This window comes from Gorilla gorilla, chromosome 18 (assembly GCF_029281585.2).
Source record: "Gorilla gorilla gorilla isolate KB3781 chromosome 18, NHGRI_mGorGor1-v2.1_pri, whole genome shotgun sequence".
Classification (NCBI taxonomy): Eukaryota; Metazoa; Chordata; class Mammalia; order Primates; family Hominidae; genus Gorilla; species Gorilla gorilla.
Genome location: NC_073242.2, coordinates 108243635 through 108269665, shown reverse-complemented (window position 1 = coordinate 108269665; position 26031 = coordinate 108243635). Strand labels below are relative to the sequence as shown.

Genomic DNA, 26031 nt, shown 5'->3' with positions numbered 1-26031 from the left:
GATCTCTGCCATTTAAACATATATGGGTATAAAGCAGCCTATCAGGTATTTGCCTTTGCCAACTCTCAGAAAAGAAAAACTCAGCAGCAATGGACAGTCGCATGGCTGATTGATAGGTTTGGTGTGGGCGTCACATTTTCAACTATAACAAAGTCTTATTAAACATGGTTTGGCTCTCTAAAAAGCTAATAACAACAATAAGATGTGAAATCGCCATCACGGAATTGTGGTTAGGTTGCTTGACTCACTTGCCTTTCTGGCCTCATGAAGGATGATGAATATAATTAAACGAAAAAAATCCATGCTAACTCTAAAGCATGATATAGGCAGATACCCACATAAGAAGTAGAAGATCTCAAGGGTGCATTACAGAATGTCTGTCTTTTTGTCTTTTGATTTGGGGCTTATGCTTTAAATCACTATTTTGCTGCCCTCATCATCTCGAAACATACATCATTATCCCTCCCAATTGGCAGGCATATAAGCCCCTTATATTCCTCAATTTCAGCTGTTTTGGATGATTGCTGAACCGCACCTCCCATCCAGGGAGGGCATCCTATGTGTTCCCCAGAACCCACATGTAAGGTGTCAGATTGGCCAGGCTCGGTGGCTCATGCCTGTAATCCCAGCACTTTGGGAGGCCGAAATGGGTAGATTACCTGAGGTCAAGAGTTCGAGACTGGCCTGACCAACATAGTGAAACCCCATCTCTACTAAAAATACAAAAAAAACAGCTGGGCGTGGTGGTGGGCACCTGTAATCCCAGCTACTTGGGAGGCTGAGGCAGGAGAATCGCTTGAACCGTGGAGGTGAAGGCTGCGGTGAGCCGAGATCACGCCACTGCACTCCAGCCTGGGTGAAGGAGCGAGGCTCTGTCCCAAAAAAATAAAATAAAATAAATAAAGTGTCAGATCATCCCCATTTCTAACTGCTTGCAGCACTTCAAGTTCAGATGAATATTCTGGCTATTTTCAGGTGCTGGAGCATATTGGTTAGCTCTGCTATAGAAAAGTGACTCTGAATTACAGTGGCAGACAGATGATACAGAATTTTATTCTTTTCTGATGTGACAGTACCAAGTGAAGAGCCCAGGTTGGAAGGTTACTTTGCTCCACAGAGTCATTCATCGATTCAAGCTCTGACATCTCTCGGTTCTGCCATTCCCCCAGGGAATGTCCTCATTTGTATGGCCAAGGCTGGGTTGCAGACAAGTCCATGTTGCAGCTCATGGAAAAAAAGAACCAAAGGGACTCAAGGAGACTGGCTTATGTCTTAAATTGGAGATGACCTGGAAAGTCAACTTTCACCCATAACCCATTGGCCTAAAGTAAGTCCCAGAGTCAACTTGAATGGCAAGGGATCCAGAGTAATGCTGTTTATACCTGGAGTGCTGTGGACCCAGCTTAAACTCTACTGCCATAGAAGACAGGGAAGATAGATTCTGATGGATGACCAGAAGTTTCTGTTACATGTAACAACAGATTAAAAATATATATATTGCCAGCTGGGTGTGGTGGCTCATGCCTGTAATCCCAGAACTTTGGGAGTCCAAGGCGAGTGGATCACCTGAGGTCAGGAGTTCGAGACCAGCCTGGCCAACATGGCAAAAACCCATCTCTACTAAAAATACAAAAATTAGCCAGGTTTAGTGGCAGGCGCCTGTAATACCAGTTACTTGGGAGGCTGAGGCAGGAGAATCGCTTGAACCCAGGAGGTGGAGGTTGCAGTGAGCTGAGCCAAGATTGTGCCACTGCACTCCAGCCTGGGTGACAGAGCAAGAGTCTCTCTCCAAAAAAAAAAAATTATATATATATATTATAAATATATGTGTGTATGTGTATATATGTGTGTGTATATTATATATGTGTATATATATTGCCTTCTGCAAATAAGGTAAATGCCACATGGTTATATATTCAAAAAATCTTTATTAAGGGCCTACTATGTGCCAGATATTCTTTCTTATATGTGTAAGAAAAATATTATTAACATATTGTGGGTGAAAATATGCAACACTATGAACATAGTTTTCATTTTTGAATGGCTTTTACTTTTTCAGACAATAGAAGGCAACTGGAAAAGAGGCAAGGATTCTAACTACATACTGCAGAAAAAATGTTCACACCTGTCAAATTCCAACAGCTGGCATTGTTGTTGTTCTATGAATAAGCACACACAGAATCCTCGTGAAGAGTTCTTTGTCTCTTGCTCTCGTAAATCATAACCTGCTTGTAGCTTTTTTATGAACCTTCAGGAAAAACTCTTCAGAGGATGATAATACATCATTAAGATTAAATTGAACCTCAAAGGTGGGTTTTTTTTCCAAAATGATAAAGGCCACCAACACTGCAAGGTTTGCCGTCATTCCCTTGATCTGGTAAGTGACACCATCTTCAGGGTTTGTGTACTCAAAGACATGATTAATAAAACGGTGACCAAGACGTGTGATGTAATGCTGGTCATGGACCTGTGGATGCAGGAAATAGGCCAGAGGCACCAGGAATACATCCTTAACTTCAGCAGGATTTGGCTGGGCCTGGAAGTTGTGGTCTATTAAACCCACAAATGGAGTTATCAACGTATCTGTCTAAAAGCAGAAAACAAAATAGACAAATTAAGAAGTGAAGTGATATTGCTTCAAATCCTAAAATCATGCCACTTCTAGGTGAGCTAAGAAAATACACCGAACCTGGGAGAAGGGGAAGAAAGCTTACTCTGGAAATAAATTTATGTTCCCCCTAAAATGGGAGTCATCCTACTCTACCTGAGGCGACATCTATGAGATGACTCTGAAAACGATTTCTTGTATGAACATAAAGTAGTACAATCTTTTGGAATGGCAATTTGGCAGTATCATAAAAATGTGTTCGCTTTGACCTGGGAATTGCATTTGTGTATCTGTATGATAAATTCCTACCAGTAAGAAAAGACACAAGTATAAACCTGAAGAATTAGTTTCAACAACAGCCCAAAATTCTAAAGTTATCACTCTTCAATTTATAGGCATTTAGGTTATATAAATTAGGGTTATATCCATAAAAGAGGATACTATGTAGCCTTTAAAAAGAATGGGATAGACATCTTTCCTTCTCAGTAAAGAAAAAAATGTGCTATACTTACGAACAGAAAAGTAAAGTGATATAATACTAGTTATGACATATTCCCATTTATGGAAAAATTTCATAGTACATACACATATATATAATTATGTGTCTTATATATAACTATATGTGAAGTACTTTATATAACACACGCATATATTACATGGGAGAGGGATTTCTATTTACAACCACAACTGCTTGCAAATGAACATGAGTGGCCGGGTGCGGTGGCTCACGCCTGTAATCCCAGCACTTTGGGAGGTTGGCGGACCACCTGAGGTCAGGAGTTTGAGACCAGCCTAGCCAACATGATGAAATCCCGTCTCTACTAAAAATACACAAATTAGCCGGGTGTGGTGGTGCGTGCCTGTAATCCCAGCTACTCAGGAGGCTGAGGCAGGAGAATTTCTTGAACTTGGGAGGCGGAGATTGCAGTGAGCCGAGATCATGTCACTGCACTCCAGCCTGGGTGACAGAGAGAGGCCCAGTCTCAAAAATAAAAATAAATATATAAAAATAAAAAAGCAAATGAACATGAGTGCTGTCAAATGAAAGACTGTTTTGTTATACTGGAAACCCTGAGAGGGAGGCCTGGGGCTGAGTGAGGATGTGGGAACTGGTAAGAGCTGCCTGACTTTGTATTAGAAAGTGAGAAGAATTGGAATTCCTGGAGCATCCCAAGAGAAAGTGGGTGGAAAAAGCCAGAGAGGTAGACACATGGTGAGGCTGGGACCTATCCGGCCTGCAGAATGTTCTGAGGGACAGCCAAAGACAGGAAACCAAATTTAGGAACAGAGACAACTCGGACCATTAACCAAAATAATAGTGAAAGTCAACATTTGGACCAGGAGGAGACAAGAGGAACATAGACTTCGTATGTCCTTGGGGCAGGAAATTTGGGGTCATTAAGTTACCCGAGGGCAGAGGCAACATTCTACCAGCACGTAACACCACGCCTGGCATTGGGGAAATGCTTAGTCTCTGAATATGGAGTTTTCCAGGTGGACTCTGAGATAAGGACTCAGATGCAAGTGATTTTTTAAGAAAGTGCTCCCAGGGGAAACAGGTAAGGGGAAGAGGGGAGCAATACTCATAAGGGAAGAAGGCTGGCAAGGGCACCATGGGGTGTTCTGGAGGGTAAATTAATATGCAGTTTGTCCCACATGGAGACAAGGGAGCTGGATTTCATGCTCCCCAGCCCCAGTCAGTCACTGGTTAAGGACTACCTTGCCGGAGGTGAATTCACAGGCACTCCCAGCTCTCTGTGCAGGACACATGGCAAGGTGGCTCCAGTATCAAGGGTACCAGTATTCAGAAGAAAGCTGCCAAGTGTTGTCAGAGGCGTTTGAACCAGAGCAACTCCATCTTGAATAGGGGCTGGGTAAGATAAGGCTTGGAGCTACTGGGCTGCATTCCCAGGAGGTTAGGGCATGCTTAGTCACCAGATGAGACTGAGATACAAGTCATAAAGACCTGGCAGTAAAGAAGGCCATCAAAACCCACCAAAACCAAGATGGCAATGAAAGTAACCTCTGGTCATCCTCACTGCTCATTATACGATAATTAGAATGCATTAGAATGTTAAAAGATACTCCCACCAGTGCCATGACAGATTACAAATGCCACGGCATTGTCAGGAAGTTACCCTATATGGTCTAAAAATGGGAGGAACCCTCACCTCTGGGAATTGCCCATCCCTTTCCTGGAAAACTCATGAATAACCCGCCCCTTGTTTAGCATATGGTCAAGAAATAACCATAAAAATGGCCAACCAGCAGCACATGCTGTTGCTCTGTTATGGAATAGCCATTCTTTTTTTTCTTTACTTCTCTAATAAACTTGCTTTCACTTTATGGACTCACCCTGTGAGATCCTAGAACCCTCTCTTAGGGTCTGGATCAGGCCCCCTATCTGGTTAACAGTGAGTTATCAGAAGCCCTGGGGTTGTAAGAGGAATATGAAGGGGCCAGGACAGAGCCCCAACAATGTATGCTCAGTAAATATTCGCGGTTGCTGCTACCATTAGTGACCACAACTTACGGGCACCTAGTCTAGTTCCCAACACCCTCTGATTCCTTACAACAATCTGATCTCGAAGAAGCCTTAAAACTACAATTAGAGACGTGAAGAAACTTGCCCAAGGGCATATTCTGCTGATACTTGGCAGAAACTGGATTCAACCACAGACGTGTTGCTCATACTCCTGGGTATGTTTCAGAGACCTTTGCAAAAAGTAGTACATAAATGTCTGACAAAAGGGAAAACTGGGGTGGGGGTTGTGGTGTCACAGCCTGCCTGGAAGGTTTATGTAGCGGGTACATACATAGGTGCATACATACATAGGTAGCTACTCTGGAGGCTGAGGCAGGAGAATTGCTTGAACTCGGGAGGTGGAGGTTGCATTGAGCCGAGATCACTGGGACTGGAGATCACTTGAGAAAAGCCAATAGCACCCTCCCCCTCCCAGCTATGATCTCCAGACATTACCAAATTCCCCAGGGTTGAAAAATCACTCCAGGTTAAGAGCCATGTAGATTAGATTATGCTTATAATTTTCAATAAATGGCATTTTTGTGATACATTTTAAAAATTAGCATGGGCCAAAAAACAAAGCAACCCTCCCTTGCGCTTCCAAACAAAGCAGACCTTTTTTTAAAGCCTTTGTTTAATCTCTCAATCACGCCATTTTAGAAATCTCCTGTTCCAGGAGTATCTGGCCCCCAGGAATCTCCCGGAGACACTTTCCTGTTAATGCTGCTGAATTCTATCCACCCACATGCAGAACTCAGTAGCACCTGGGGACCTTGGGAGCAGAGTTAGTCTCATTTTGGAAACTTTTAATCAGTATAGCTAAATTAGTTAATTGATTTCTAAAGTAAATCCTCCAAATGCTGGTGGATTTGCGGAAATCAACTGTAAAGAGTTCCCATTAGAAAACCAAATGGAAAAGTAATTGACACATTTCGTGTGTAATCCCATGTGTCTATCTCACTTTCATACACACACACTTAGAAAACATTTATTGATGGCCACTAGCTTCTTGCAAACAAAACCACCCTTGGGTGCTGACCTTTCTATTTTTAAAAAGGACCCAATTAAGACAGACATTGTCTCAGCATCACAGATCTTCAAAACACTGCCCCACCAAGACTTCAGTCAAGTGGAACATAAGGGATCATCTAACCCACTGTTTTTCTAAGTGTTAGGCAACAGTGGGACTGTTCTTTTGAAATAAAAACTTACCCGAAAGCCCAATATATAAAACATTAAGGCTGGGTGTGGTGGCTCACGTCTATAATCCCAGCACTTTGGGAGGCCGAGGCAGGCGGATCACGAGGTCAGGAGATTGAGACCATCCTGACTAACACGGTGAAACCCCATCTCTACTAAAAATACAAAAAATTAGCCGGGCGCGGTGATGGGCGCCTGTAGTCCCAGCTACTGGGGAGGCTGAGGCAGGAGAATGGCATGAACCCGGGAAGCGGAGCTTGCAGTGAGCCGAGTTTGCACCACTGCACTCCAGCCTGGGCGACAGAGCGAGACTCGTCTCAGAAAACAACAACAACAACAACAACAAAAAACCATGAAAAGTTTATACCTACCTCTGATACTGTGTGATGAGAGCACTTCACCTCTGTGGTGTTCCCAAATTATGACCCCAGCTTAACGATGAGAAAAATATCAGACAAACCAAAATTGGGGAACATTCTACAAAATACCTGACCACTACATCTCAAAACTGTCAGGGTCACGAGAAGAAGAAAGTCTGAGAAACTATCACAGACCAGAGGACTAAGGAGACATGACCACAAAATACAATATGGTATCTTAGATGAGATCCAGGACAGAAAGGACATTAGTAGAAAAACTAGTAAAAAGCAAACAGAGCATGGAGTTCAGTTAACAGTAACATGCTGACACTGGTTTCTTTGTTGTGACAAATGTACACAGTGATGTAAGATGTCAACCACAGGGGAAACTAGGTCTATGGTCTAGTTTCCTATGGTCTAGTTTCCTATGGTTTCCATGTGGTCATATGGAAACTAGGTCTACATAAGAACTCTCTGTACTATCTTCATGACTTTTCCATCAGTCTACAGCTATTCTGAAATTAAAATTAAAGGTTTTATTAAAACATTTGTATGGTAATATCATGCTGTTATCCAAGATCATACTTCTTAATACAATATTTACCCCTTCTAAAGTCAGTTAGTAAAACAATGAGGTTGTTGTGGTGAACCGATAGAAAGTAAGATCAGAAGCTGAGCACAGTGGTTCACACCTGTAATCCCAGCACTTTGGGAGGCTGAGGTGGGAGAATCACTTGAGGCCAGGAGCTCGAGACCAGCCTCATCAACATAGCGAGACCCCCATCTCTATAAAAAATAAAATAAAAAAGAAAATAAGATGTGGTTATTTCACATCATATCAGCTCCAAAATTCATTTTTAAAAATATTTTAAATATGTTTTGATGTATATTATACTATCAAGGAAATCCTGATCCAACACAAATGCAGTTATGAATAGTAATAGTTTTTAAATAGCTTGCCTAGTGATTTCATGGTTCTATTCAATTAATGTATTACAGAGAGGCTTTATTCTATAGTATGTAGAAAAATGAATATCCTTACGGCAGAAGTAATGCATTGATGGTCTCCAAGGGGCTAAAATTTGGTATCTAGCACATTGGAGTGTCTGTTATTTTTTCAACTGAACTCTCAAAACCAATGTATACTGGAGAAAAATAAATGTGAACTGAATGTTAATAATTCTGAAGCATCTCTCTAGGGTTCTATGGCATCCAGTTTGAAATCCACTGATGGGAGTTCAAACCTTTTATTTCTGGGTGGGGAAAGAGGGGCCCGGAGAGGCAAAAGGCGTTGCCCACAGCCACTTGACTCATGAGGGGCAATGTCTGTAGGAGAACCTGTTCTCTTGACTTTATGTACAGTACTCTTTGGGGTTATGTTTGGAAAATGTGGAATCCTGAGAACAGTAGATCCACCTGGGGGTGGGGACGGTGCTCATGAGTGTCTGAGGAAACCCTTACATCAATAAGACATGGCACCAGGCAGCAGACAACTTCCACTTGATGAGGATGGAGACCCACTTCCTCCTGGGCTTCCCGGAGAGCTGTGGCTGCATCATCCATGTCTGTAGGGTCACGCTTACCTCCAGGGAAGCAAACTTCTCCAGGGGCCCTTCTTAGCTGGATATAGAAAGAACAGCGCTACAATGTGGGATTCTAATTTTGGAACTATTTACGCATTCAACAAATACTTACTGAACTTGTATTTTGTACCAGAGACCATTCTTACCCAGGTGGTGGTATCAAGACCCCTATTGCCCAAAAATGTGTTTTCTTGAATCCTTTTTAAGAAATGAATCTTGAAAATTTTTCTCACTGCTAACTTTTATTCTATTTGTCCCCAAAAGATACCACACACTGTATTAATCTGTTCTTGCACTGCTATAAATAAATAACTGAGACTGGGTAGTTTATAAAGAAAAGAGGTTTGGTTGGCTCACAGTCTCGCAGGCCATAGAGGGAGCATGATGCTGGCATCTGCTTGGCTTCTGGGGAGACCTCAGGAAACTTACAATCATGGCGGAAGGTAAAGGAGGAGCAAGCACTTCACATGGCTGGAGCAGGAGACAGAGAGAGGGAGGGGAGGTGCTACACACTTTTAAACAACCTTATCTCGTGCGAACTCACTCACTATTGTGATGACAGTACCAAGGGGGAAATCCACCCGCATGATCAAATCACCTCCCACCAGGCCCCAGGTCCAATATTGGGGATTACAACTGAACATGAGATTTGGGTGGGGACAGGATCCAAACCATATCACACACACACAGATTGACACTGCTAGGGGGAAAAAGCTGAAAGAATAATATAAGGAGCAATATTATCAACAGATAATTTTGTTGAGTCCTTTACTGGCTGCTTATTATGTTCTGGGCATGTTGTTTCATAAAGATTTTTCCCACTGGGTCCTCAGAACAGTCCTATAAGCTACTAATTTTTGAATGAGGTGAAATTCACATAAAAGTAACCATTTTAAAGTGAAAAAAAGCAGAGACATTTAATACATTTACTGTGTTGTACAATCATCCCTACTATCTCATTCCAGAATATTTTCATCATCCCAGAAGGAAACCCCATACAACAGTTGATTGTCATTCCCCTCTCCCTCTGTCCCTGCTTTCTGTCTCTGTGGATTTACCTAGTCTCGACTTTTGTGTCTGGCATTTTTCCCTTCACATATGTTTTTGAGGTTCTTCATGTTCTACATGTATTGGTACTTCCTTTTTTATGGCTGAATAGTATTCTATTGTGTGTATAGATCACAGTTTGTTTATCCATTCATGCATTGATGGGCAGGTAAGCTACTCTTTTCTTTTCTTTTTTGACATGGAGTCTCGCTCTGTGTCCCAGGCTGGAGTGCAGTGTGCGCTCCACTGGGTACACGCCATTCTCCTGCCTCAGCTTCCTGAGTAGCTGGGACTACAGGTGCCCACCACCATGCCCGGCTAATTTTTTGTATTTTTAGTAGAGACGGGGTTTCACCATGTTAGCCAGACTGGTCTCGATCTCCTGACCTCGTGATCTGCCCTCCTCGGCCTCCCAAAGTGCTGGCATTACAGGCGTGAGCCACCGCACCCAGCCATAAGCTACTCATATACTATTATTATTTCCACTTTCAGACAAGGGAACTTAGGCTCACAGAGGTTAAATAACCTGACCAAGTTCACTCAGTGAGCTGGAATATAAACCAGTGTTTAATTTATGAGCCTGTGTTTTTAATCAGTACAACATACATTTATCAAAAGTTTAGTAAGACACAAAAAATATACGCCCTGGAGCTATTAGCATTGTGTTGGCATCTATGTTTATCTTTGCGTGTGTTGGTAAAGGAAAAGAGGTCTCCTCTTTCCCCGCATTGCCCCCTTCCTTGATTCCATTCCTTCCTGCCTTTAGGAGAACTGACAGTGTCTCTATTTATAGCATCCTAAAATTACCCCCTTTCTTATCTCTGTCTTTAAAATTATTTCTCTCATATCTTGGGCAGAAGTGGAGAGGCACAAACCCTCCACTGTTCTCTCTTCTGCAGGGCCAAATACCTCAGCAGAGTGACCTCAATTTCTTTTATGCCCACTCGTGCCTAGTACCCACTATCCTTTCTCTCCTGAATTGTCAAGGAGCCCTCAGGCTCAGCAAGAGTGCTGGGTCTGCCTCTTTCCAACTGTGTGCAATGGGGTAATGACAGTGTGCTCCTCACAGAGCTGTGAAGATTGTTCCATGAGGATGGAGCAGATGCACGGGAATGGTGCCTGGCCACATTAAATATTTAATAATGAGAACTTGTAAGGTCAGTCCTGGACATTGAGAAGCTCAATCAAGAGATCATGTTGCCATTTTTAGCACCTAGGCCATATATATATGTAAGGATAAACTAGATGCCTGCAATGGCCTGAATGTTTATTCTCCCACGAATCCATATGTTGAAATCCTCACCCCTAAGGTGATGGTATTAGGAGGTGGGATCTTTGGGAGGTGTTTAGGTCATGGGGGCAGAGCCCTCATCAATGAGATGAATGCCCTTATAAAAGAGGCCAGAGACAGACCCTTTGCCCCTTTCCCTGTAAGGACACTGAAAGGATGACTATCTATGAACTGAAACAGGGCCCTCACCAGACACCAAATCTTCTGGCTGCTTGATCTTGGACTTCCCAGCCTCCAGAACTGTGAGAATTAATACCTGTTGTTTATAAGCCACCCAGTCTAAGGTGTTTTGTTATAGCAGCTTGAGAGGACTAAGACAATGCCATGATAAACTTTTTGACATTTTATAGTTTTCAGCCTCATTTGGGCAAGCCTTAAAAATTTTTTTTTAAGTCCTTCTGTGCTGATAAATCAGGAACACTGCAGAAATTGCTGCCACAGCTAAATCCTTAGACATCTTCACATCAATTACATTTGTGAGAACAGGTGAAAAGAAGGCTGATGGACATATTTCTACGGTCTTGAACACTCACCACCGACTGCAAATATGTCTCACCAAATGCATAAGAAATACACCTAATGTTACGGCAACTCTGAAAAAGTGCTTTATTGTTAGAACGTTCAACTCCAAGGCAGCCAGGGACAGACGCACCTCCAAGCAGTCATCAGGCTTGACAGAAATACAGACCTGATATGATGCCTGTTTTAAATGTACAGTCATGTGTTACTCAACAACAGGGACAAGTTCTGAAAAATGCATTACGCGATTTCATCATCGTGTAAATAACACAGGGTGCACTTGAACAAACCTGGATAATATAGACTACTACAAACCTAGGCTATATGGTGTAGCTACTGCTTCTCGGCTAGAACCTGTAGACCATTTTACTGTCCTGGATATTGCAGGCAATAGTAACATAACGGTAAGTATTTGTGCATCTAAACACGGAAAAGGTACAGTAAAAATATGGTATAAAAGATCAAAAATGGTTCACTAGTATGGGGCATTTACCATAAATGGAGCTTGCAGGACTGAAAGCTGCTCTGCGTGAGTCAGTGAATGAGTGGGTGGTGAGTGGATGTGAAGGCCTAGGACATTAAACACTGCTCTAGACTTCATAAACACTAGACACTTAGGCTATAGTATGTTTATAAAAATATTTTTCTTTTTCTTTTTTTTTTTTTTTTGAGACGTGTTCTCATCTGTCGACCAGGCTGGAGTGCAGTGATGGGATCTCAGCTCACTGCAGCCTCTGCCTCCTAAGTTCAAGTGATTCTCCTGCCTCAGACTCCCAAGTAGCTGGAATTACAGGCACCCGCCAGCATGCCTGGCTAATTTTTGTATTTTTAGTAGAGACGAGGTTTGGCCATGTTGGCCAGGCTGGTCTCGAACTCCTGACCTCAGATCGTTCCCTCCATCTTGGCCTCCCAAAGTGCTGGGATTACAGGTATGAGCCACCCCCCCCCGGCCTTTTTCTTTTTTAAATAATAAATTAACTATAGCTTACTATTACTTCTTACTTTCTAAACCTTTTAATTTTTAATGTTTTGACTCTTTTGTAATAACACTTAGCTTAAAACACAAATACATTGCACAGCTATACAAAATATTTTCATTATATCCTTATTCTAGAAGCTTTTTTCTGTTTTTAAGGATTTTTTTTTTTCTTTTTAAACTTTCTTGCTAAAAACTAAGATACAACACACGGAATAATCAATATCACTGTCTTCTACCTCTACCTCTTGTCCCACTGGAAGGTCTTCAGGGGCAACAATAACATACATGGAGCTCTCATCTCCTACAATAACAATGCCTGTGTTTTTTGGAATACCTCCTGAAGGACCTTACTGAGGCTGCTTTATAGTTATTTTTTAAAAATAAGTAGAAGAAGAACACTCTAAAATAATGATTTAAAAGAATAGTGTAGTAAATTTCATAAACCAGAAATGTCATTTTTTATCATTATCAAGTGTTATATATTGTGCATAATTGTATGTGCTACACTTTTAGACCACTGGCAACACAGTAGGTTTGTTTACACCAGCATCACCACAAACATGTGAGTAATGTATTGTGCTATGACATTATGACTGCTATGATGTCAGTTGGTGATAGGAATTTTCAGCTCCATTATCATCTTTTGGGGCCACCATTGTATATATGGTCCATCATTGATGGAAAAACAGTTTTGCAGCACATGACTGTATTTTGAAAGGTTTCAAAAATATCTCATAGCATACCAATTTTATTCAATTTGCCTTGTACACCTATTCCAATTAACAGGTAATAGGAATTGGAAAAGATCATTTTGGATTAGTGAGAACATTGCTCTCAAGAAAATGTTATCCTTGGTCTGGGCAATGGTTTTTAAAATATGACCCCAAAAGCACAGGCAATGAAAGCAAAAATAAAACATGGGGTTACATCAACTAAAAAGCTTTTGCACAGCTAAGGAAACACTCAACAGAATGAAAAGACAATCTGTGGAATGGGAGAAAATATTTGCAAACCATACATCTGAAAAGGGGCTAGTATCCAAAATATATAAGAAACTCAACTCAATATCAATAATAAAAAAAAATTAAAAAATGGACAAAGGACCTAAATAGACATTTCTCAAAAGGTATATGAAAAAAATGCTTAACATCACTAATCACCAGGAAAATTCAAATTACAACCACAGAGAGACATTACCTCACACCTTTTAGAATGGCCATTATCTAAAAAACAAAACGTAAGTGTTGTTGAGGATATGGAAAAAAGGGAACTATCACACACTCTTGGTGGGAATGTAAATTAGTACAATCATTGTGGAAAACAGTATGGAGGTTTCTCAAAAAATTAAAAACAGAATTGCCATATGATCCAGCAATGCCACTACTGGTTATATATCCAAAGGAAATGAAATCAGTATATCCAAGAGGTATCTGCACACCCATGTTCACTGCAGCATTGTTCACAATGGCCAAGACATGGAATCAACCTGAGTATCCATCAACAAGTGAATGAAGAAAATGTATATATAGAGAGGAATATTATTCACTCATAAAAAAGAAGGAAATCCTGTCATTTGTGACAACATGGATGAACCTGGAGGAAATTATGTTAGGTAAAATAAGCCAGTCACAGATGCCACATGATCTCATTCATATGTGGAATACTAAAAAGTCAGTCTCAGAGAAGTAGAGAGTAGAATGGCGGCTACTAGCTGCTGAGGTGGTTTGGGGGGAGGCTGGGGAGATGTTGGTCAAAAGATAAAAAGTTTCAGCCAGTCAGGAGGAATAAATTCAAGAGATGTATTCTATACTATGGTAACTATAGTTAACATACTGTATTCTTGAAAATTGCTGAATGGATATAAAGTGTTCTTAGTGCAAAGATGATGACTATGTGAGATAGTATGTTATATGTGGTGATATGTTACCATATGAGGTAGTATGTGTGTTAATATGTTACTATGTGAGGTAATGTGTGTGGTGATATGTTACCATATGAGGTAGTATATGTGTTAATGTTACTATGTGAGGTAATGTGTGTGGTGATATGTTGCCATATGAGGTAGTATATGTGTTAATATGTTACTATGTGAGGTAATGTGTGTGGTAATATGTTACTATGTGAGTTAGTACATTGATTATCTAGATTTAGTCATTCCGTAGTGAATATATGCTTCAAAACATCATGTTGTACAGGATAAATCTATACAATTTTATCTGTTGATTTAAATTTTATTTATTTATTTATTTATTGAGATAGAGTCTCGCTCTGTCGCCCAGACTGGAGTGCAGTGGGATAATCTCGGTTCACTGCAACCTCTGCCTTCTAGGTTCAAGCGATTCTCCTGCCTCAGCCTCCCAAGTAGCTGGAACTACAGGCGTGCACCACCACACCCAGCTAATTTTGCATTTTTAGTAGAGACAGGGTTTCACCATGTTGGCCAGGCTGGTCTCAAACTCCTGACCTCAGGTGATCCCCACACCTTGGCCTCTCAAAATGCTGGGATTACAGGTGTGAGCCACCATGCCTGGCCTAAATTTTTTTTTTTAAAGAAAATATGCTATTTTGAAGAAAATATGTACGGTGACATGTTACTATATGATGTATATGGTGATATGTTACTATGTGAGGTAATATGTATAGTAATATGTTACTATGTGAGGTAATATGTATAGTAATATGTTACTATGTGAGGTATTGTGTGTGGTGATATGTTACTATGTGAAGTAGTATGTTACTATGATGTGAGGTAGTACATTAATTAGCTAGATTTAGTCATTCCACAGTGAATATATACTTCAAAACATCATATTGTACAGGATAAATCTCTACAAGTTAAATCTATTTAAATCTAAAAAGATAAATCTATTTAATTTTGTTTTTAAAAAAGAAAATATTACGCTGTTTTGAAGAAAATAGGCACATTTCTAAAACTGACTAATCAAAAACTATTAGCACTGCAAAGGGCTCTAAGCACAAAAGCTGTCAGTTATTTTTTTGATAAATAGTATACATTTTTTATTCAATAAAACCTCCTGAAATGCTACTCAGAGGCCAAGTAAAGCTGCAGCCTAATTTCCTAAGACTTCAATCTTTGCTTTGTTCCTGAATTTTCTCTTGCCTACTTCCAGTCCCAGAGAATGGGGTGCAGGGAGGAGGGTGGAGGAGGGTAGAAGAGGGGACAGAGGAGGGATGCGAGGTCAAGGGTGTGGGGGAGAAGAGCAGGACCGATAATGCAGAGCAGCTAATTCCTGAAAACTATAAAGTGGGTGGCTTTGAAGGCCTGAAGGGCTGTGCCCAGGTGTGCAATGGAGAAAGGGGTTTGCCAGCTCTTTGCTGGGCACCAGGGATCTAGGGTTCTGAGAGGAGTCCCTTATCCAAGGTGGACCCGGACAAGGAGATAACGAAAACATAGGTAGCATCCAACAGCATGCAGCACTATGGCATGCCAGCAGCCGTGCTGGGCGTTTTACAGATCTCTTTCAGGCTCAGAACAACCTTGCACATGAGGCGCTGTTTTCAGGCCCATTTTAGGGATGAGAAAACTGAGGTGATTAAGAGATTTAAGAACTTTGCAGGCTGGGCGTGGTGGCACATGCTTGTCATCTCAGCACTTTGGGAGGCCAAGATGGGCAGATCACCTGAGATCAGGAGTTCAAGATCAGCCTGGCCAACCAACATGGTCAAACTCCCTCTCTACTAAAAATACAAAAATTAGCCAGGCGTGGTGGCGTGCACCTGTAATCCCAGCTAACTGGGAGGCTGAGGTGGGAGAATTGCTTGAACCCAAGAGGCGGAGGTTGCAGTGAGCTGAGATCACGCCACTGCACTCCAGCCTGGGTGACAGAGCGAGAATCCTTCTCAAAAAAAAGAAACTTGTTCGAGGTTCCAGAGCTAGTGGGAGATTGCATATTTGAGAAGGGTTAACCCACTTCTTGCCCTGCTCTCCCCATCCACTGGGGGGAAATCTCCTACCAGCCCCCTGCTTGTGTGAGGGGCAGAGCTCCAGTAGAGCTCCAGAGGGAATTTCTCACCCCTACAGCCAGATAGTGTTTACAATCAGATTGAATTAAATTTAAATAGTTTTTAAAAAGTGACCTTAATAATCAACAGGCAAAAGTGGCTCTGGGTGAAACAAAAGAAACTAGAGACCCCGTTGGTTGAGTTTGTAGTATTGTCTAGATTTCCTATATTATTGTTTGTTAGACAATTCTCTTTTATTTATTTATTTTTATTTGTTTATTCATTACTGAGATGGAGTCTTGCTCTGTTGCCCAGGCTGGAGCGCAGTGACACGATCTCAGCTCAATGCAACCTCCACCTCTCAGGTTCAAGTGATTCTCCCTGCCTCAGCCTCCCCAGTAGCTGGGATTACAGGCACCCACCACCACGCCTGGCTAATTTTTTGTATTTTTAGTAGAGACAGGGTTTCGCCATGTTGGCCAGAGTGGTCTAGAACTCCTGATCTCAGGTGATCCACCCACCTCAGCCTCCCAAAGTGCTGGGATTACAGGCATGAGCCACCGCACACGGCCATATCTGATAATTTTTAAAAATATATGTAAGTGCTTCTCCTGTGCTTATTGGCAGAGGTGGGAACAGACACTGGTCCCCTGGTTTCCATTTAAGTATTTCCCCTTGGAACCTGGATTTCTATCATGTCCTGAGTTCATGGCATTTCTGCCTGGCTCAGACCGAACACAATCCACACAAGTCTACTTCCACGTCCACAAAACTCCAGCTGATTCCTTGGCATTTTTTTTTTAAACAAAATACTTTTCATTATTCTGCTTAAAAAGCCTGTTAATATGGCTTATTTTCTTTTTGTACTTGGATAACCTTAAAATGACTGCTTCACCAGCTTTTCCTTGGAAGTTCCCCAAAGCAAGGGAAAGTGACTGTGCTCACGGGTGCGGGGGTGATAGAGTTTCGATATTTGTCCTTGCCCAAATCTCATGTTGAACTGGAGTCCCCAGTGTTGGAGGTGGGGTCTGGTAGGAGGTGACTGGATCACGGGGGCAGATTTCTCACGCATGGTTTAGCACCATCATCTTGGCACTGTCCCCATGATAGTGAGTGAGTTCTCATGAGATCCGGGGCCATTTAAAAGTGTGTGGTATTTCCCTGCTCTCTCTCTTGCTCCTGCTCCCCGTCTGCCGTCTGCCATGACGGTAAACTCCCTGAGGGCTTTCCAGAAACTGAGCAGATGCCTGTGTCATGCTTCCTGTACAGCCTGCAGAACCATGAGTCGATGAAACCTCTTTTCTTTATAAATTACCCAGTCTCAGATATTTCTTTTTCTTTCTATCTTTCTTTCTTTTTTTGAGATGGAGTCTCGCTGTTCCTCAGGCTGGAGCACAGTGGCACAGTCTCGGCTCACTGCAACCTCCGCCTCCTAGTTTCAAGTGTTTCTCCCGCCTCAGCCTCCTGAGTAGCTGGGATTACAGGTGTGTGCCACCATGCCTGGCTAATTCTTTTGTATTTTTAGTAGAGATGGGGTTTCACTACGTTGGTCAGGCTTGTCACGAACTGAACTGCTGACCTCGTGATCCTCCCACCTTGGCCTCTCAAAGTGCTGCAATTACAGGCGTGAGCCACCACACCCGGCCTCAGGTATTTCGTTATAGCAATGCAAGAATGGACCAATACAAGGGGTGAGCCAGAAACTCCATTCCCAGCCCATTATTTCTTCAAAGTGACATCATTTATCTTAAAACTTCAGGTCATGTCTGACAGGTCACTTGACACTAACGATGACAGCTAAAACTTACTGAATTCTTCCTTTCCAAGTACCTGGGTTACATAGGTGCTTTACATTTGTTACCCTGTGAAATGTTCATAGCAGCTGTATGAAGCAGTTACTAATATTTTGTCCTCATTTTACAAGTGAAAAGACTGAAGTACAGAGAGGGTAAGTAACTAGGCCAAAGTCACAGCTGGCAAGAAGAGAGCCTGGATTCAACATGGACAGCTAGCTTTAGAGCCTAGGCCGTTAACTTCTATGCTGTAGTATTTTCACATTATACTGGGGGTGGGATAGTCTAAAACAGTGGCCCTTGGTGGGGGGCAATTTGGCACCCCCAATCCTGCCAGGATAGTAGGCAATTCTGAAGACATTTGTGGTGTGTGTGCTACTGGCGTACTGGACAAAGGGACAAAGGTGTGTGTGAGCTTGTGTTTGTGTGTGCTACTGGCATCTGGTGGGTAGAGGCCAAGGATGATGGTAAACACACCACATTATACAGGACAGCCTCCACACCAAAGAATTATTCAGCCCCAAATGCCAATAGCACCAAGGTTAGGTAACCCTAGTGTGAAAGCGTTTTAAACTGCTTGCTAGCTAAATTCCTTCATTTTCTTGTTAAACCTTCTCCAAGAAACACCATGTTATCCTGTGGCTTGTGGTTGTATGCCTCTGACATCACAATTTTGAAAGCCCTTTTGAGAATTTTGGCATCAAAGTGTGTGCAAGTGACAACATCTCGTGAGGTCTTCTGATGTCCTGAGGTTTAAGGGCAGGAAATTTTTTGTCCACCTACCTTCTCTGACCGGACGGTGAACAACAAATGGAGTTTTCCTTCTTTAGCCACCAATGGCAAAAGGACGGAGTATTTGTTATACGGCAAGTGAGAATATTTGCCTCCAATATCATACTTTCTTAAGCGGGCCTTAGCATCATCTAGCAAACTGTTTCTAAAATAAAAACAAACCAGACAGACATTTTAGCAAGCAGAGTTATGGTAAAAAGCTTATAGTCCTGCCTCTGTTTCTGCTTTGTTGTGTATTTAGGAGTCTGCCACTTCCGACTCTCTGTGTATTTTTCAATAACACGACAGAAATGATACTATCTAAATTGCATGGTTGTTCGCAAGATGAAAATGACAGAAAAACCTTCTAAGCACGCAGTTTAGTACACAGGTACTCTTTGAAACATAAAGTATGGTAAAATGTTTTTTCAATAATGCAGCAGTTGAATTTTGAAACCCATAATTATATTCAGAGAAGACAGGTTTGATGAAAAAGTCATTGTTAAGGTTAGAAGGTTAGAAGACTACCTTCTGTTAAGCTGGCCCTTATGTTCTCAAACTCTTATATCTTCAACTGCTTATAATAGTGGTTCCCAAGCTTTAGCAGCAACAGAATCACCTGGAGGGCTGGCTATCACATAGACTGCTAGGTTCAGTCCCAGACTGTGACTCAGTAACTCTGGTGTAGGGCCTGAGAATTAGCATTTGTATCAAACTCCCTCATGACAGCGTTACTGACGCTGTGGACAGGGGAACACATTTTGAGAACAATTTCCCAATAATATGCAAGCATTTGGATTTAAAACCACAAATGGTGCCCTTCCTATGTGGACTTGTTTTAGTCCTTTTGACAGGTGTGTTCTGCTGCTAGTTTGTATAGTGGGTTGAACAGTATCCCCTCACCCCTGAAATTCATGTCTACCCCAAACTTCAGAGTGTGACTTTATTCAGAAATAGGATCTTTTTAGATGTAATTAAAGTGAGCTCTAAATCCAATGACTGTTGTCCTGATAAGAAGCAGAAACGAGCCGAGTGCAGTGGCTCACGCCTGTAATTCCAACACTGGGAGGTTGAGGCGGGAGAATTGCTTGGGCCCAGGAGTTTGAAACCAGCCTGGTCAACATAGCAAGACCCTGTCTCTACAAAAGAAAAAAAAAATAAAGCATAAATTAGCTTAGGCATGGGGCATGCAACTGTATTCCCAGCTACTTGGAAGGCGGAAGTGGGAGGATCACTTGAGCCCCAGAGTTCAAGGCTGCAGTGAGCCATGATTGCACCACTACACTCCGGCCTGGGTGACAGAGTGAGACCCGACTCGAAAATAAAAGAAGAAGAAAAAACATGGAGAGATGCACACAGGGAAGAAGACCATGTGAAGATGGCAGCAGAGGTTGAAGTGATGCTGCTGTGAGCCAAGGAATGCCAGAAACCACCAGAAACTGGAAGAGGCAAGGAAAGGTCACCCCCAGAGCCTTCTAAGGGAGTGTGGCCCTGCCGATACCTTGATTTTGGACTTCCAGGCTTCATAGCCATGAGAGACCATTTCTATTGTTTTAAACCACCCAGTGTGTGGTACTGTGTTATGGCAGCCCTAGAAAAGGAACAGTTGATTTTACTTTTTCTGTGGGAAGGCAGCTTTGCATAGTGGGCAGAATCAGCTATTTAAGATACCCAGAATTGGCATCAAATGTATATAGGAGGCCTGGTACAGTGGCTCATGCCTGTAATCCCGGCACTTTGGGAGACAGAGGAAAGTGAATCACTTCAAGTCAGGAGTTCGAGACCAGCCTGGCCAACATGGTAAAACCCCGCCTCTACTAAACATACAAAAATTAGCCGGGCATTGTGGCACATGCCTGTAATCCCAGCTTCTCAGAAGGTTGAGGCAGGAGCATCGCTTGAACCCAGGAGGCAGAGGCTGCAGTGAGCCGAGATTGCCTACTGCACTGTAGCCAGGGCGGCAGAGTGAGACTCTGTCTCAAAAAAAAAAAAAAAAAAAAGTGTATACAAATGACTTCTCTGAGTTTCATCTTCATTTGTGTCAGGCTTGAGGATTTTTAAGAACATTAAATGATGCAGTTCATATACTGTGGCTGGCACACAGCTGGTTCTCAGGGAATGGTAACCACTGTCATAAATCTCCCCATCATTAGATAAGCAGTTGTTTGCAGGAGGTACTTGCTATTTTTTGCCTCTTTATAGATGGCAGGGTGCTCACCAGATGTGGTTGGGTAACGGCAGTGTATTTCAAAGACCAAATGGCCTGAAAAAAATCAGTGAATGCTGGCACAGGGATTGCACAGTGCATCTGATGCACGCAGGCCCGCCTCCAGAAAAGGAAACTGTGGGCTGGTGGCTTTTAACCACCCGGAAACCACAGAACTGACCAGACAAACCAGCCAAAGTAAAAGGCTGCAAAAACGTTATCTGTCCACTTTAGGGGCTGGCCGCTGGAATAATCACCAAGGTATCAACAGCAGTAGCAGCCACCCCGTTCTGCGCATGGTCTCACTTTTGACGTTTCTCATTTTATCCTCACAACAGCCCGGCAAGTGATCACAGGGTCACCTCCAGGCTCAGAGAGTTTACGAAACTGACAGACCCAAGGTCACAACTGAAAGTAGCCACCGGGGGACTTGAATCCGGGGCTGCCTGGTGCGGGTCTGTGCCACCGTCGGGGGTCCTGGGGTCCAACTCTGGAGACGCGGATTGCAGAACAGCCAAGCCGGCTGGGAAGGGGAGCAGCGTGTATGTAAACCATAGTGGCTTAAGCCGGCTCTGTTCCTGGCCAGAGCAGTGCAAAGGTTCGGGGACCCTGCGGGTTGCTGGAGGCGAGTGCTCCCCCATCCGGCGCTCGCAGGTGGACTGGCGGGAGCTGCAAAATCAGTCCCGGCCAAAAGGCCCCGGTGGCCTCCGCTACGATCAAGGCCGGGCCTGACCAAGCTCGGGGTGCCAGGGCCCGGAAAGCCTTTACCTGACTGGCTCCTGGGGAAGACCAAGTCGTGACATTGCCCTGGGGAATGTTTGTTTCCGGGCGGACTCCTCGGAGCTGCTCGGTCGGTCGCGCTTGCGCAGAGCAGCTCTGGGCTTGGGAGCGGCCTAAAGCCAGAGAGAGGGGCGGGGCTTAGAGAACGAGGCGGGGTGGTGTCTGGGGCGGAGACAGGGGGCGGGGCGGTGCGAGATCTGGGATCGGAGGCCGGGATGGGGGCGGGGCGGGGCGGGGCTTATAGCCAGAGGCGGGACTTGAGGTGGGGAGAGGCGCGGGGCGGGGCTTAGGGCCGGGTGTTCCTGGTTGCGCAAAGCAGTTTCTGCCGGGCTCCTTGGGCTTCTATGGAAGCAAGAGGTATAGGAGGAGTTGTGGAATTTAGAGCTGGAAGAGTTAAAAAAAAAAAAAAAAAATACAGTGCTGGTGAGGTGATAATATTTTACACTCGCATCCGCTGTTGCTGGAAGGTTAAGGTGATTCATTCAACTTTTTTGAACTGCTGTCAGCACCTGTTTACCGACCACCTGTATGCACTGGGTGCAGATCCCACAGCTAGCGAAAAGACACGTGGAGCTCACAGTCAAATGGTAGAAACATAAATTAATCACACAGGGCTGGATGCAGTGGCATATGCTTGTAATTCCAACACTTCGGGAGGCCAAGAGGGGAGGATCACTTGAATCCAGGAGTTCGAGCCCAGCCTGGGCAACATGGCGAAACCCCATCTCTACAAAATAAAAATAAAAAATTAGTTGGTCCCAGCTACTCAAGAGGCTGAGGTGGGAGGATCGCTTGAGCCCAGGAGGTCGAAGCTGCAGTGAGCCGTGATAGCACCACTGCACTCCAGCCTGACAGAGGTAGACCGTCTCAAAAATAATAAGAAGAAGATAAAAAGTTTTTAATGCAAAAAAAAAAAAAAATCACAGTGATAAAGCAGCGGCCTTTGGTCCTTCTAGAGCGTGTGAAGGAGAGATGTGACCCAATTAGGAGACAGAAGAGGCTTGGTAGAGGAAATAGAAGTGCAGCTCATCTTGAAAGCAGTAGTTCTCAAAGTGTGGTCCTCAGACCAGCAGAATCAGGATCACTTTGGTCCTGTTAAAAATGTGGACTCTGGGCCAGGCGCGGTGGCTCACACCTGTAATCCCAGCACTTTGGGAGGCCAAGTCGGGTGGATCACCTAAGGTCAGGAGTTTGAGACCAGCCTGGCCAACATGGTGAAACCCCATCTCTACTAAAAAAACAAAAATTAGCCAGTGGCGGGCGCCTGTAATCCCAGCTACTAGGAGGCTAAGGCAGGAGAATCGCTTGAACCTGGGAGGCGGAGTTTGCAGTGCGCCGAGATCGCGCCATTGCACTCCAGCCTGGGCAAAAAAAGCAAAACTCTGTCTCAAAAAACAAACAAACAAACAAACAAACAAACAAACAAACAAACAAAAAACCAAGAAAGAAAGAAAGGAAAGAGAAAAGAAAAGGAAAGAAAAAAGACGAAAAGAAAAGAAAAGGTGGACTTTGGGGCCCATGCCACAACTGCTGAATCAGAAGCCAGGTGTCAGGCCCAGTGATCTGTGCTGTAAGGGGATTCTGATGCTCTGTGCGGGATAGAGGACATAAATGAGGAAAAAGGCAAGGGAGAGTGTTCAAGGAAGAGGGCAAAGTTTGTGCAAAGACAGCAGAAAGGGGCTGGAGAACAGTGTGTGTGAGGGAGCCTGGTGCGAGCTGAGAATCCAGGGGTCAGTGTAGGGCTGACTTCTCCCTTACAGGCAGAGGACACACACAGTAATTTTAGGGACCTGTAAAAATGCTTTAATTGTAATTTCTTTTTAAATTAGAAGAAGAAAAGGAATGTAATAAAAGCAACATATAATAATGAATCCAGCTTGGATGACAGTCATTTTATGAATGCAGTCATAAAATATTCATTTTAAAATTATTTTATGGAAGAAGGGGTGCACAAAAACAAAGTAGCTAGGGCCCATGAAAGTAATATTGTGGCTGGCCCTAGGTCAGTGGGGCAGTTTGTGAAATTATTAATGAAATGAAATATTAATGAAATATCGCTGTGATATTTACAACATCCAGTGTTTACACACCGTGACATCAATGAAATATCGAAGTGATATTTATAATATCCAGTGTTTACACACTGTGATATTAATAAAATATGGCTGTGATATTTGTAATATACAATGTTTACACACCGTGATATTAATAAAATATCGCTGTGATATTTATAATATCCAGTGTTTCCACACTGTGATATCAATGAAATGTCCCTGTGATGTTTGTAATATCAAGTGTTTATGCACCATGACATCAATGAAATATCACAGATATTTACAACATCCAGTGTTTACACACCATGACCTGAGTGAAATATCAATGTGATATTTATAATATCCAGTGTTTACACACCGTGATATTAAGCAAACATCGCTGTGATATTTATAATATCCAGTGTTTACACATCGTGATATAAATGAAATATCGCTGTGATATTTATAATATCCAAGGTTTACAAACTGTGATACTGATGAAACATCGCTGTGATATTTATAATACCCAATGTTTACACAAAGTGTTTACACACTATGATGTTAAATATCGCTGTGATTTTTATAATATCCCGTGTGAAATTAATGAAATATCACTGTGACACTCATAATATCCAGTATTTACACAGTGCTTACACGCTGTTACGTTAATGAAATATCACTGTGATATTCATAATATCCAGTATTTACACACAGTGCTTACGCACTGTGACATTAACGAAATATCGCTGTGATATTCATAATATCCAGTGTTTCCACACAGTGCTTACACACTGCGATATTAATAAAATATCGCTATGATATTCATAATATCCAGTGTTTGCACACAGTGCTTACACACTGTGACATTAATGAAATATCGCTGTGATTTTCATAATATCCATTGTTTACACACAGTGTTTGCACACCGTGATATTAATGAAATATTGTTGTGATGTTTATAATATCCAGTGTTCACACATAGTGTTTACACGCCGTGATATTAATGAAATATCGATGCAATATTTATAATATCTAGTGTTTACACATCATGATATTAAGGAAATATCGGTGTTATATTTATAATATCCATTGTTTACTCACAGTGTTTACACACCGTGATACTAATGAAATATCGCTGTGATATTCATAATATCCAGTGTTTACACACAGTGCTTACACACTGTGACATCACTGAAATATTGCTGTGATATTTACGATATCCTGTGTTTACACACTCTGATATTAGTGAAATATCGCTGTGATATTTACAACATCCAGAGTTTATACACTGTGATATCAGTGAAATATCGCTGTGATATTTACAATATCCAGTGTTTACACACTGTGATATCAGTGAAATATTGCTGTGATATTTACAGTATCCAGTTTACACACTGTGATACCAGCAAAATATTGCTCTGATATTTACAATATCCTGTGATTACACACTGGTTACACACTGTGATATCGGAGAAATATCACTGTGATATTTACAATTTCCAGTGGTTACACACTGTGATATTGGCAAAACATCGCTGTGATATTTCCAATATCCACTAGTTACACATTGTGATATTGGTGAAACATCACTGTGATATTTACAATACCCAGTGGTTACACACTGTGATATCAGCGAAATATCGCTGTGATATTTATAATATCCAGTGTTTACACACAGGGCTTACACGCTGTGATACTAAAGAAATATCGCTCTAATATTTATAATATCCGGTGGTTACACACTGTGATACTAGTGAAATATCACCCTGATAATTATCATCTCCAGTGGTTACACACTGTAATACTGGTGAAATATCATTCTGATATTTATAATATCCAGTGTTTACACAAAGTGTTTACACGCTGTGATACTAGTGAAATACCGCTCTGATATTTATAGTATCCAGTGTTTACACACAGTAATACTAGGGAAATTTCGGTCTGATATTTGTAGTGTCCACTTTTTACACACTGTGATACAAGGGAAATTTCGCTCTGATATTTGTAATATCTAGTGTTTATACACTGCGACATTAGTAAAAGTTCTCTCTGATATTACTAATATCCAGTATTTACATACTAAGACATTAGTGAAATTTCACCCTGATATTTATAATATACAGCGTTTACACACTGTAACATTAGTGAAATATCGCTCTGATATTTATAATATCCAGAGTTTACACACAGGGTTTACACACTGTGACACTAGTGAAATATCAGTCTGATACATATAATTTCCAGTGTTTACAAAGTGTTTACACACTGTGATACTAGGAAAATTTGACTCTGATACTTATAGTATTCAGGGCTTACACACTGTGATACAAGGAAAATTTTGTTGTGATATTTATAGTATCCAGGGTTTACACACT

At 42.2% G+C, this 26031-nt stretch overlaps 1 protein-coding gene and 1 long non-coding RNA gene across 5 annotated transcripts in view; one reads left to right on the top strand and one right to left on the bottom strand.

Moving 5' to 3' along the window:
- LOC129527746 (uncharacterized) overlaps positions 1 to 2314 on the top strand; it is a 32152-nt gene extending 29838 nt beyond the window's left edge. Inside the window, exon 3 of the long non-coding RNA XR_008672814.2 lies at positions 2060 to 2314. This is a non-coding gene — a long non-coding RNA (uncharacterized lncRNA). The remainder of the gene's footprint in view (positions 1 to 2059) is intronic.
- NUDT7 (nudix hydrolase 7) lies at positions 1050 to 21749 on the bottom strand. 4 transcript variants are annotated; one of them, XM_004058027.5, is made up of 5 exons: positions 21612 to 21729; positions 18650 to 18803; positions 8153 to 8311; positions 7384 to 7477; positions 2517 to 2587 (listed from the first exon to the last, which is right to left on the bottom strand). In XM_004058027.5, exons 1-5 carry the CDS (start codon positions 21644 to 21646, stop codon positions 2517 to 2519), a joined length of 513 nt encoding a protein of 170 aa, XP_004058075.3. In that variant the 5' UTR covers positions 21647 to 21729. The 4 variants fall into 4 exon arrangements, with proteins under 4 accessions (XP_004058076.3, XP_055222594.2, XP_004058074.3 ...); XM_004058028.5 differs by lacking the exon at positions 7384 to 7477 and having other exon boundaries at positions 1050 to 2587; positions 21612 to 21749; XM_055366619.2 differs by lacking the exons at positions 7384 to 7477; positions 8153 to 8311 and adding an exon at positions 8632 to 8745 and having other exon boundaries at positions 1050 to 2587.
- Between the last annotated feature and the right edge of the window lie 4282 nt (positions 21750 to 26031).

Coding starts and splice junctions, on each gene's coding strand:
- NUDT7 (XM_004058028.5), bottom strand. CDS start 21,646: ATGTCACGACTTGGTCTTCCCCAGGAGCCAGTCAG. Junction 18,804..21,611: donor CTTCCCCAGGAGCCAGTCAG/GTAAAGGCTTTC, acceptor TTTTTATTTTAG/AAACAGTTTGCTAGATGATG. Junction 2,588..8,152: donor TGGTGCCATGTCTTATTGAT/GTAAGGGTTTCC, acceptor TTCTGCTTTTAG/ACAGATACGTTGATAACTCC.